The sequence below is a fragment of the Grampus griseus genome, assembly GCF_964374135.1.
Source record: "Grampus griseus genome assembly, chromosome: 1".
NCBI classification, from domain to species: domain Eukaryota; kingdom Metazoa; phylum Chordata; class Mammalia; order Artiodactyla; family Delphinidae; genus Grampus; species Grampus griseus.
Genome location: NC_139017.1, coordinates 52,423,418 through 52,437,474, shown reverse-complemented (window position 1 = coordinate 52,437,474; position 14,057 = coordinate 52,423,418). Strand labels below are relative to the sequence as shown.

Genomic DNA, 14,057 nt, shown 5'->3' with positions numbered 1-14,057 from the left:
AGTGTTACACTCTTTCTAGTATATCTTTCTCAAAGCATCAGCATTAATGAAGAGCAAAGAAACTGTTGAAACAATTTAGCTACCATCTATTTCTCCTTTTGATATTCACTTTAAGATATCATATCCCCAAAGGAAGTGCAAGGAAAGTGAGCGTTTTAGGCCTTATAATTCTACTCACCAGATGAGCCACTATGGCGACATGGTGCGCACAGAGTTCAGCAGTCCCATATCTGTGATTTAAAGAGAAAGCAATCTTCATACAATTATTTATACAATTATTCAGAAAAGCAAGGAGATGACTTCCATAAAGCACTAAATATTCTAAACTGCAGTTATTCCATGGCCAAGGAATATCATAATATACAAAACTACCTAAGCAATAGGTTCTACTGACTTGAACAAAAGAAAGGAAAGAGGGAATTCAGTCTCTAATTTAGTGCTATGATATGAAATCAAACCATTTTGGGGGGCTGTTAAAGGATTATCAAGACAGAATTTTTCTATAAACTTACAAATATAAAGTCATTTACTGTCAATCACTACTATAAATCAATCCAAACTCTAAAAAAAGTAAGTACGTTGTACCGAGCAAGGAAGCACCATGCGTCCATGGCTAGCAAAGAGGTGATCATATTAGCACTAAGCACAGCATTCAACAGAGCAGTGTCCTAATGAAAAACAAAAAGCTATGATAAATTATCATTAATATTACATTTCTCAAAATAAAACAACAAAATACTATCACAATCCAAAAAACAACAGATCCTCAGTAGGAAAGCTCTACTTTCTAGTATCTGAAAGAGCCTATGTTGCCATTCCCTCAACATTTATTAAGCACTTACTACATGTTAAGCATTGTCCTAGGCTACAGAGATTCAAAAGTGGTTTTCAGTGTGGTAACTCAATCACAAGGCTCCACAGAAATTCTCTATGTAGGCTGAAATTTTTAAAACAATATATACAATACACACGCCTATACTTTTGTTTCTGCCTTAAACCATTCAAATACGATATTTAATATGTGCTGAATATTATCCATTGTATAATATCTTAAATGATACTGATCCTTAAGTAAATTCTAAGAATGTTTTTCCTAAAATTTTATCAACATCTTTTCTAATCCAATTACACTAAAAAAAAAAAATCCACATTAAGCCTAGGATCTATCTATAGGAGACTTGGTACTACATACCATTTACTTCTCCTTTTCTTTTTATGAAACTGAATTAGGTGAAATCCTACCCATTTTTCCTCTTCTCACACTGTCTTTCCATACCTTCCCACCCAAAATGTTTCCTCAAATATTTTAGCTAAATATTACATCTGAATACTATAGGACTCTAGGATTACCATTTCCTAGGAGCCAGCTGAATTAAAGGGTAAAATGTGCAACTGAGGGAATGACATTCAAAAATAAATACACATTTACTACCCCACACTTTCTTCTATATCTGAATCACAATTTCAATGAAAAGAAAGCAAAAGTGTAATCTCAGCTTAGCCCAGCAAGTAACAAACTTACCAGTTCAGGGAACAGTGAGGGATGAAGGGAAGCAATAAATGTACACAGATGAACACAAACATGCTGATATAAGGTGACAGCAACCTCAGTTTGCCCTTTACTCTTTACTTCCTGTAAATGAACAGGTAGAGACAGTTCACCAGAACACTGCTCAAAACTGGAGAAAATGGCTTTGAGTAGAGACACCCTACAGGGAAATTGAGAACATTGAACCCAAGATTATTAACATTTAACAATTAGCAGGTGTAATAATATGACATACAGAGGTTTATCTTAGTTAGCAAAGCCAAATGTCTCAAGATGTATATATCAACAACAGTTTGCAATATGTGTGAATATGTATCCGTAAAAATAAAATACAGTTAGAGAAATCCCTTAAAGGAGAAGAATTTTCATATATATCTTTTATCATTTACCAAGTGTTTATCATAATACAGAACTATACAAAGTCTAAGACAAAATTCATCAAGGAACTTGAAACTTAAATAGCTAAGCTAGGTATCATATATAAAATAGAAACTAGGTATTATCATTCAGATAGGGAGGGGTTATTTTAAGATTTAAATCATTTAAGAATTCTTCATAGAGGATTTAGATAACAAATTAAAAATAGGCAAACTATAATAGGTAAAGAAGACAAAGCCTGAGTATAAGGTAGACAGGAATCACCAGTCTGATAGGAGCAAGGTATATGTATAGAAAATGAGTGACATGATAAGGAGCAAAAGTAGATGATGAAAACAGAATGGGTGGGTTTTAAATGCAAAGCTGGGGAGCTGGGATATTATGCTTTAGTTACTGAGCAGGAGAATAGGAAGCTCAGAGCTGGGGTGTAAGGAGACTACCTGGTAGTGGTACACAGGATGCCACTAAAGGATAGGATAAAAAACTAGAGTACAACAATAACCCAGGACGTAAGAAACTAGAGCCTGGTGTTGGCAAGGAAGAGGAATACAAGTGAAATTTCCCAGGAAATAACTTATAGTATCTAAGCACTCTATTTAACAGAGCTCATTTTTAAATGTTACTAACTACATCTAGTCTGCTACACTCAATGTTTATAACACTATTAGCAATACCTTCTAAGAGTGAACAAAATTAAATTATTTTCCGTGCCTATCATAGATTTATGTATTTTATATTTTCATTAAGTAGCAATATGCATGAGGTCTACACAGTAACTATTAATTAGAATATGTGACATAACAAAGAACTTAATTTCAAGGTCACTGCAAACAAATAGGGCATTCTAAACCATCGTAATGTGATTGGATATCAACAACACGTTTACCACCTGGTTGTAGCTTCTGAGACCTGGGTCTCTGTGCACCACAGGGTCTGCACGTCCTCAGGCTGAGAGGGCAGCTCATCCATGATGACAACCAGCAGTAGACACTGTGGAAACTGTAGTTCACATGGCAGCTCTTAAGGTGGTAAAATTAAGTTACAACAAATTAGTAAACACATACTCTACATACTTTCAGCAGAAATCTGATTGTGATATATAAAAAAATTAGAGGCATAATTTTTAAAAAGCAGAACTATGTTCCAAGAAAAAAAAGTAGAAGTAATTTTAAATAAAATTTTTAAAACTTAAAAAAAGGATGACTGGGACTTCCCTGGTGGTGCAGTGGTTAAGAATCCTCCTGCCAATGCAGGGGACACGGGCTCGAGCCCTGGTCCGGGAAGACCCCCCCATGCCGTGGAGCAACTAAGCCTGTGCACCACAACTACTGAGCCTGTGCTCTAGAGCTCGTGAGCCACAACTACTGAGCCCATGTGCCACAACTACTGAAGCCTGTGCATCCTAGAACCCGTGAGAAACCTGCACACCGCAATGAAGAGTAGACCCCGCTCAATGCGACTGGAGAAAGCCTGTGCACAGCAATGAAGACCCAATGCAGCCAAAAGTTAAATAAATAAAGAAACAGGATAACTGCATAAGAGAAGATTACCCTGTCTCTAATATGTAATAATTAATAAGAGATGATTTAACACTAAATCTGTTTTGAAATTTACCCAATTCACTGTCCAAAACCACTTCCACGAAAGGTTGGAATTTGAGAAGCTGACTGACAAGTGGATCCAGTGTGACCAGGAAAGCACCTGCTATTTCCTCCTGTTGTGCTTTAGAAATCCCAGCAGCATACAGGCTTGGAGGAAACTTACTGGGAAGGGAGGGAAAAAACTCATTCATTAATAACTACTTTCGAATTTTAGGTAGAGGTAAGTACTGATGTTCTTCCAGCGGTGAAAATATATTTAAAAATTAAGTAGCATGTGTTTTATAAAACAAAATTCAAAGTACTGAACTGATATGATAATTCTATGAAGAACCTCCGAACTAAATAACATGGCTATAGTTCTATAAAATTAAAAGTTTATAATCTTAAAGAAAATGTTGGTATGGTTTTGATGCATTTTAATACATTGTTCACAATGATATTCTTAAAAAAATACTGTAAAAATATGAATCAAATAACTAGTAAAAACATATGTAAAAAAGATATTTCTGATAAATTCTGGGGTAATTACTTCTATTGAAAGTTATTTTAAAATAGGTAAAATGCTGAATTTACTATGAATTTAATGCTCAGTTTCTCAGAAGCAAGAGTTTTATAAGAACAAACTGTATACTAACACTGAAGGGAGATGCAAAGAATTTCATGGAAAATGTCTCAGTAACTGAGGTTTAAACTAAACTTTGATCAAAACCTATGTGAGGGCTTCCCTGGTGGCGCATTGGTTGAGAGTCTGCCTGCCGATGCTGGGGACGCGGGTTCGTGCCCCAGTCCGGGAAGATCCCACATGCCGCGGAGCGGCTGGGCCTGTGAGCCGTGGCCGCTGAGCCTGCGCGTCCGGAGCCTCTGCTCCGCAACGGGAGAAGCCACAGCAGTGAGAGGCCCGTGTACCGCAAAAAAAAAAAAACCCTATGTGAAATAAGATATGTATTCAGTATTTTTTGCCATGTTATTTTAACTGTGGCAAACTGATAGTACATGAGAAAACCCTGTCTAGCAGGGGATGACAGCATTTAAAAGAAAGCAATTAATATAAACACTTGAGGCCTTTGTAGTGTGATGGAAGAAGCACCAGTCTGTTAATTACTAGTTATGTGACTTTGGTTCATTCATTCGACCTCTCTGAGCCTCACTTTCTTCACTTGTAACACTGATTCAGAGTTGTGAGGACTAAATTATAAGTGAAATTATAAGGTGAAAGACATATAAAATACAACAAAAGTAAGGAAACTCCACAGATTTGAACTACAGCTACTGAACATCAAAGCAAGTGTGTGTTTTTCAATCAAATGATACATTTTTAAATTAATTTATTTGACAAATGTTTATAAAGTGCCTATGTATATGTCATGTACCTTTCTAGGAGCGTGTGATATAGTAGTAAACAGAATATACAAAGTTAATGCCTTTACCTAGTGTATACTCTAATGAAGGGGAGAAGTTAACAAGTAAGTAAATACACAATATAGTAGATGTTAATAAGCGCTAAGGTGGACAGGAAATTCCATTGAATTTCTATTTGAAATTCTATTGAATTCTGTTTGAATGTGGGTCATTTGAGAGTTTGTGCAGAGAAGTCACATGATCTAATTTATGTTTTATCACTCACTTCGGCTACTGTATGGAGAACAGACCAGAGCAAGGCAAGGGTGGAAACACAGACAGTAGATACGATGTTCTTTCGCAAAAATGCAGGCAAGAAAATAACAGTGGATGAGATTGAATGGTAGCCGTTTAAGTGGTGAGAAGTGGCTGGATTCTCTTTATATACAGGGCATATACATATTTATACTGAAGGTGATACTGACAGAATTTGCTGATGGACTACATGAGGGATATGAGAGCAAGACAAACATCAAAGATGACAGGAAGGTTTTTTGACCTGATCAATATGAAGAACCAAATTACCACTTAAACTGAAATGAGGAAGCGACAAGAGGAGCAGATTTTGGGGGTTGGGGAGTGGCGGAGAGATGAAATGGGTTGGAATCAGGATTTTGGTTTGCATCAATTTAAGTACACATGTCCTGATTGGCAGTTAGACATTAAAGGGGAGAGACATAAATTTAAAGTCTTGAGACTAAATGACCATAGAGGAGAGGAGAGGCCTGAAGACGGAGTGCTGGGCACACCCAACTTAAAGTAGCTGGAGAGATGAGGAGGAACCTGCTGAGGAGAGGTGTCTTGGAAGCCAACAGAAGAAAGAGTCCAAATGAAAGGGTTAAGTGCTGCTGACAGGTTACATAAGATGAAGCCTAAAACTGCCCACTAGATGTAGCAACATGGAGTCACTGATGACCTTGACAAGAGCTGTTTTGATGAAGTAGTGGAATAGAAAGCCTGACGGGAGTAGCTTTGAAAAAGAAAGTAGAGACAGTGGTAAAGACAACTCTTTCTAAACACATGCAGAAAAATGGGAAGGTGTTTATTTGGAGGAGGATGTAGAGTCGAGAGATTTTGTTTTATATTGTTCTTAAGATGGGAAAAATAACAGCATGTTGGTATACTCATGAGAATGAGAAAGCAGGGAAGACTGATGATGCAAGTGGGAAAAGGAACAACTTCTAAAGTAAGGTCCCTGAGCATGTGAGAGAGGGTGAAATTCACTGAATGAATAGACGCTGGCCTTAGATAGGCACACAGACATTTCACTCATGGGACAAGCAAATATATGGGCCTAGATACAGATAGAATAGTTGATGTGTCAGAAGGAGAATATGGAAGCTCTCTTTCAATTGCTTCCACTTTTCTCAGGGACACACACAGTGAGGACATTAATTGACAATGAGAAATGGGGAGGTGGTGCTGGAGATTTAGGATGTCTGAAGAGGGAGAGGTATGAAAAGTTGTCTGGGAGACTAAATGGATTAAGGAAGTATAAGAGGGTTGCTGATGAATGAGCGGACAGAGTCTTTTAGTGTCAAATCAAGGGCTCTTCTGAGGTTACTATCAATTTTAGATGTCATTTAGCCCTCATCTAAATTATGACACCCTTTCTGTAACTCACTTTTTTTCTGGGATGGATTCAACTACTACTTGAATTAAATCTCATAGAAGTAAAATAAAAATTAAGAAAGATAAAAAACGGTATGCTGATACAAAATGTATGCACGTATATATAACCTCTTTTTTTTTCCTTTGGTATTTATCATCATACCAATATTCATCACTTGGATATAAAGTACTAGTTAAGAATATAAAGATAAGTAAAACTCATACGGAACCTATTCCTTAAAAGCTTCCATCTCCATTAATTTTAAGCAAGCAGACAAAAATTCACTAAAACATTAAGAAAAAATTACTGTGATATTTTATTTTTAAATGATATACATTAATGTTTGCATGGCTCATATGGCTCTAGTACATTTTAATGGTCATATAGCAGTCTTCTTACCTGTGTACCTGAAGATAAAGCTGGTGCAATGTACAGCAAGAATCAGACAGGAAAGGAAGAAATTCCTAAAAATAAAGGAACTCTATTCACTCTTTATACACAATGTGCTTTGCTAAAATAGATCCTCTCATCAAAGGCATGCAAAATAAAATAAAATCCCAGATGTGCTACATAGGGAAAAAAATTTTCTTGGATGAGAATAAAAAAGGGGATGAGGCTAAAAGCACCTAAAATTCTTTACTGTTAAAACTATCAACGCAACCACAATTAGGAACTATCATTTACTGAATATCTCCAAATGCTCAGTAGACGTGTAGTGACTTTACGTACATTATTTTAGTCCTCTCAAAAATATTATGACATATTACTGCCCCCATTTTATAGGCTAGAAAGCTGAAGCTAAGGTATCAAGCAACCTGAGACACATAGCTAAAAACCAGTAGGGCGGGGATTCAAGTACTGTTGTGACTGCTCTATCCATTATGGCTATGCTATCTCTTAGAATGTCAAAGAAATAGTTTTAATTGTATTATATGATATAGAAAACAAGCTGATAGCTAATTATTTAAAAAATTTAAATTCCCCTGAAAGAAAAGGATTGATTTAAAAATGGAATAATTAGGCACAATTTTGCCTCCTAACAACTCCGGCAAATATCAGATGGGTAACTGCTCAACAAGTGCCACTGGCGCCAGGACCCTCCCACCCTGTACCTCTGCCACTGAAATACACACCCTGCGAGCTGTAGGGAACCCGGTGTTAGAGCAGCCAGCTACGGTAAGTGGTAGTGGCCCCGAATGATGAACTCGGACAGCACACCAACAAGGATGGCAATGTGTCAGTAGTCAGTGAGCCTGCCATGGAATTCTCACTAATAAACAGTCATCAGAGATCCTTATCTTTTCCTCAGAAAGGAGGAAGACAAGGTCAAAAACAAATTCGACATTGACAATAGTTTTCTTCTTTTAGTTACAAATATTTATTACTATTGGTATTTCTTTCACTGGCTGCTGTAAGTATTCTCTCCTCTTCTTTCCAAATAATCTCCCTTGACAGCTTATCTATTCTATTCATATATCTTCAACAATCACTATGCTATCCTGATGAGTCCCAAATAGACAGGTCTTCTTAAAATTGTCATAAGTTTGAACATTTAAACTTTAACAACCTAATTTAGAAATATGGTAGAAATAATTTATAAACAGTATTTAAAGGCAAATTGAATTATCTTCTGAAAACTGATCTGGGCTTATAGAAATAATTTTGTTTATGCTTACAGAAATAAATTTTTCAGAAAATTGAATAAAACTAGTAACAATATGGACTTCCCTGATGGCGCAGTGGTTAAGAATCTGCCTGCCAATGCAGGGGACACAGGTTCAAGCCCTGGTCCAGAAAGATCCCACATGCCGCAGAGCAACTAAGCCTGTGCGCCTGTGCTCTACAGCCCACAAGCCACAACTACTGAGCCCGTGAGCTACAACTACTGAGCCCACGTGCCACAACTACTAAAGCCTGTGCACCCTAGAGCCCATGTGTCCCAACTACTGAGCCCATGCGCCGCAACTACTGAAGCCTGAGCGCTCTAGGGCCTGTGTGACGCAACTACTGAGCCTGTGTGCTGCAACTGCTGAAGCCGATGTGCCTAGAGCCTGTGCTCCACAACAAGAGAAGCCACCGCAATGAGAAGCCCATGCACTGCAACAAAGAGTAGCCCCTGCTCGCCGCAACTAGAGGAAGCTCACGCGCAGCAATAAAGACCCAATGCAGCCAAAAATAATAAATAAATCTTCAAAAAAAATTAAAAAAAACAAATCAGTAACAATATGATGGTAGCAACTTAAATAACAGATGCTCAATATTTAACAATTAACAATATAAAACCAAAAACCCTACAAAATATACTCTTGACTAAATAACTTCAAAAGATTGTTTTGGGCAGGAATGATAAAAACAGGATAACTTACAATGTATTGTAGATTTCACATTCACTCATTATTAAAAAAATAAGCCTTACCTTAGTATAGTGCAAAAGGGAGTTGGCAAAGAAACGACACAATTTGAGTGTTTTCTGAAATAATTTGCAGTCAGTATTATCCTGTTCCAAAAAAAGGAAATAAGAAAGCGTAATGAATGGGAAAAGAATATGAAATTAGCTAAACTTGTAAATGAGACAATATTTTCTAAAAAGATCTCTTAATAAACAGAGTGTAAACATTTTCCATAAAAAAGTAATTCTTCTCTGAGTTGTTATAAGCAATACAAACACACACCAAATGATAAAATATGTCAAAAAATTAAACTCTACATCACTGAAAAGAAATCTTAATCTATAACAGCAAAAGAGCTAATCATTTTTGACTGATCTGAAAGTGAAAGAAACTTTTAATACCTTATTGTTCTTTGCTATATGGGGATCAGTAGATGGTCAAAAGAAAAAGGTCTTACAAATAAATAAAAGAATGAGATATAAAAGAAAACAGGTAAGACATGAGAAGGCAGTTCACAGAAAATATAAATTTCCAATAAACTAAAATTGAAAAATTCTAAATTACAACCTAATTACATATCTTTTGAAGGGGGAGGGGAGAAAACTATTTGATTAGCAAAGATTTAAGACTGATAATATCCCAGAGTTGAGGAAGTGGAGTAGCAAGCACTTTATTTTAACAGTCATGGGAGCATAAAATAATACACTCTTTGCATTATTATTAAAAGCTAGAGTGTTATAAATTCCTTGACCCAGTAGCAATCCCACTTTTGGAAATATATCCTATAGAAATACCAGCACAGGTATGCAATGCAATCTTTCTTATATAATGAAAATGGAAATAAATCCAGTATCCATCAGCTGGAGAATGGTTAAATAAATTCAAGGTATAAAATTGGATGATGAATACATAGAGATTCATTATTAAAAAAAAAAATTCAAGGTATATTCACAAAATGTAGTAGCATAGAGCTATTTAAAGGAATTGGGTAGATATACCTTCATGAATACAGAAAGCCCTAAGACAGATTAAGTAAAAACTCATGCTGCAAAACAATATGTATAATATCATCCTATTATTATTTTTAAATGTGTGTTATGTGTTAATATTTCCTCCCTAACCCTCCCAAAATAAATCGAAATCTTACCTGTGGTTCTCTGTAGCAGATTAAAGTAGGATTTCACGGTCCATGTTAGGTATTTGTGTAATGTGTGAGGGTTTTCTGAGCATGTATTACATTTGTAAGTTGATAAAACACTGGGTAATGCCAAGATATCTATGTGTATACAGGGGATGTAGAGGACAGTGGAGTCACCCTACCTGGATTGAAATCCTGGCTTTACCACTACATCTGCATGATCGTGGGAAAGTTACCAAGCCTCTCTATGAGGGTGCAATGTGGCTTACACTAAGGTTACTGTGAGGTTTAAATAGTGTCTGACACTTAGGCAACTTAGCTTAATAAATATTGGTTGTCATGTCATCCAAATGTGTAATACACACTATACTCCAAAGAGCTTTAAATTAGTACCTTAAAATTAAGTCAAACAGATACATTATTATCTTTAATTTGGAGAATAATTTCAAATGAAATAACTTTATTAACTGTGTATGTTCAATCTCTTTACAAAAATATATCAAAACCTTAATTAAGCCAATCAAAGTGGAATTGAATGATCCACTAATTGAGTATGACCCTTCATTTTTACCTTTTATAAAAATATTTGGAAATAGTCAATTTTCCTCAGCAAGAGTAAGTTAGGTGAAAATTCACCTCTTTGATAATTATGAACTCTCTCATACACTGCTATGGAAGTTTAAAAGGACAGAGATTAAAAATGAATCTAAGATACTTATAAGATACTCAATAAGAAATTTTATTCAGCTTAGATGTCACATCACAAGAAACTGTTATTGACTTCATGATTGGGTTCCTACCTTTACTCACATAGGCCAACCCTCAATTCTCCGAAGATCACACTAGTCTAATTACCTGCTTATACTATCTCCCAACCTAGACTATAAGTTATTGGAGGCAGAAAGATATGGCTGATTTAGTACCCAGCACATTTTCTGGCACACAGTAAGGACTCTGGAGATAGCTGGTAAATGAATTAAATGAATAAATGGTGACACACAACTTATCATATTCACCTATTTTAAATTTTTCTTTCTCATTCAAGAGGAAATTGTGTAAGATTTGGTTGAAGACTCTGGTTTTACTTCATTACTAAATAGCATACCACTTAAATCTAGAGCTGATTTTCACATTTTCAAAAAGCAAGTGTACAACACAAATACTATCCCACCTTGATTTACTCAACTGTTTAAGTCAGAAAGTTTACATCTCAATGCCAATAAAAAAGGGGGGGTGGGGATATAAACAAGGAAAACCATTTTTAATGTTTCAAAATATTGAGTATTCAGTCTTCCTTTCTTTAAATAAAACAAGAAAAATACCAATAAAATCTGAAGGTAGTGAGCAATGAATCTAAGTGTAGGCAATACATATAAAAATATGAGTTTATTTTCTGAATATAACTTTCAGTAAGCATTCTACGAACAAAAGTAGGAATTACAGTGCAAATTAAATTTATATCTAAGAGTGTTACAAATAAATTTCCCTATCTTTATAGAAAAACTAAATTATTTGTGGCTAAAAAGCTTGTTACAAAGTCTAATATAACAATCTCATTTTGAAACCACGTTCAAGACTTAAGAGAGAATAAATATCAATTTTAGAGGCTGTCACAGGTTGAACTGTGTCCCCTAAAAAGACAGGGTGAAGCCCTAACCCCCAGTACCTTTATTTGGAAGTAGGGACATTGTAGGCGCAATTAGTTCAGATGAGGTCATACTGGAGTAGGATGTGCCCTTAATCTAACATGACTGGTGTCCCTATTAGGAAGATGATAAGAAGAGACAGGGAGAGGACACCACGTGATGATGGTGGCGGAGACTGAAGTTATACAGCTGCAAGCCAAGGAATGCCAGTGACAGCAGAAACTAAGAAAGGCATGGAGCAGACTCTCCCCTAGAGCCTTCAAGAGAACAGGGCCCTGCTGACACATTTCAGACTTCTATCCTCTAGAAGTGTGAGCAAACAAATTTGCCACCTGATTTGTGGTAATTTGTTATAGCAGCCTCAGGAACCTAATTTAGGGACTGATACATCTACATGCTTCCATAAATAGCATATTACCTATGAAATCTAGAGGTTTTATTCTGACGTTTTTAAAAACACGGTGAAAAAACTGCTTGGAAGAATTTAATGAAATAGTTTGATTCTTCAATAAATATCAATAGTGAACAGCAGAGGGCGATGCTAATCAAAATTTAGAGTTAAGAATGGAGAAACTACACAGACCTTCTCAAAGCTCCATTTCAGGCAATGGACAGTAAGTAGTGCTAGTTACATTTATCAGTACCAAATAAGTAAAGAAAAACAAGTAAGGCAAAACATGAAAATTTGCTTGGAAAGTTTACTATTTAAATTCTCTGATTTTCATATACAAGCAGTTTATATACACTGAACTTGTGTATTCAATACTTCATGTACAAATAGCTATCCTGGTCAGGTACCCTCGGGATCTCTCTTTCTTCTTCCATTATAGACTATACTGTGGCTTGGGCTTTCCCCATCTCACTCCTGTCCAGGAATCTTTCTAATCTTACTCTCCAAGTAACTCTAACTGGGGGATCTGTGGTGTCAAGATAAGCAAGATGGAAATTGGAAAAAGAGAAGGTTGAGGTTGAGGATACAGAGGTATAGGATAAAGGTGGATAGGGGAACATCCTTCCTGCCATTGACACAGGATACCCAACAAAATGCCTTCTCCTTTCGGGAAGGTGAGGGGAATCAGAAAGGGTATATGAAGGAAGCGGGGACAGAAAAGAAAAGGAAAAAAGGATGTAAGGGAACGATAGATAAAGAGAAAAAGAAGAGAAGCAAGAAGGAAAGGGTGTGCCCCTTCCTAAAGTTACTCCTCACTCCCTCTTACCAACTTCAGGGCCCCTTTTCAAACTTCCACCCTCCTCTCGGGTTTGTCTTTCCAGATCATCCCTGCCCCATGAGTTGTGATCAGTGTTTAGGAACTGGATGAATCCTTACATGTCCACCCCCATAGCTGCTGGGCAGGGAAGAGCACAGGTACAGAGGAATACCCTGTCAGTTTGCAGGTCTACAACAGGAAGGGATGTTACTGTTATTCTACGGAGAAATATTTAACTCATTTTCCCACTGAAATTATTGCTTATAACTGTGAGGTCCTGACTACTATTAATCCTATAATTTAGGACTATTACGAGTTAAACAAACTTTAAAGAGCTAGTGTGAGAACAGAAGGCACTATGTATAAACACTCTTATAGGAAAATATACTGCAATTCCCAATAAGCATATTAAAAATTTTTAGAATACAATCTGTTTTATAAAAGGGGTGCCAATTCAACACTATAACTTTTTGAAATCAATATAAATGTAAGTATACACCAAGTATACACACAGCTGTATACTGCATCTCTACAGGTTGTAATGGATTGGTGAAGAAAAGGTTGACTGTGGCTATATCATCAAGACGACCTTAAATAAATACAGGACTAAGGAATTAGATTTTTGTCCAAGGGTAGAAAAGATTCTGAGGAGAATGCCTTGACCAACCAGTGAGTATATAAAAAGGCAGGGACAGATAGACTATAGACGGAACGAAAGCACATAGGGGTCTAATGCAATGCTCTGAGTGAAAAGTAATTATGGGCTGTAAATAATCCCACAGATTGAAAACAAAAACAAAACAAATTAAAACCCTTTTAGGTAAACTGATCCATAGATCTAAATGAGATTTAGTAACTGCCAAAAGAAAAAGAGCTACAGTTCACAGTGTTGTTAGACCATATTTTTACCTGGGCATCTGATTGTGTCATCTGCTCAGCTAACTGTAAACAAGAACGGAAGGAGAAAAGAATGTCTTCGCACAAGCTAGTAATTATATCTTTGTGTTTCAGCTGACTCTTTATAACCGACTGGTGCTTAAGGCTCTGCCTAAATGAATAAAAAGAAAAGAATATAATCACCACAAGTAACATATCAAGTAACTTAGGACCATAAAAATATGACTTGAAAGAACATGT

The 14,057-nt window shown here is 36.2% G+C and overlaps 1 protein-coding gene across 1 annotated transcript in view; it reads right to left on the bottom strand.

Moving 5' to 3' along the window:
- The window catches only part of FIRRM (FIGNL1 interacting regulator of recombination and mitosis), a 52,376-nt gene that overhangs the window by 16,538 nt on the left and 21,781 nt on the right, over positions 1 to 14,057 (bottom strand). The window contains exons 8-15 of the mRNA XM_082667761.1: positions 13,830 to 13,968; positions 8,955 to 9,035; positions 6,938 to 7,002; positions 3,542 to 3,690; positions 2,817 to 2,946; positions 1,523 to 1,709; positions 586 to 668; positions 179 to 230 (exon numbers count right to left, since the gene is read on the bottom strand). Of these exons, the coding sequence (XP_082523887.1) occupies positions 179 to 230; positions 586 to 668; positions 1,523 to 1,709; positions 2,817 to 2,946; positions 3,542 to 3,690; positions 6,938 to 7,002; positions 8,955 to 9,035; positions 13,830 to 13,968 (886 nt within the window). The remainder of the gene's footprint in view (positions 1 to 178; positions 231 to 585; positions 669 to 1,522; positions 1,710 to 2,816; positions 2,947 to 3,541; positions 3,691 to 6,937; positions 7,003 to 8,954; positions 9,036 to 13,829; positions 13,969 to 14,057) is intronic.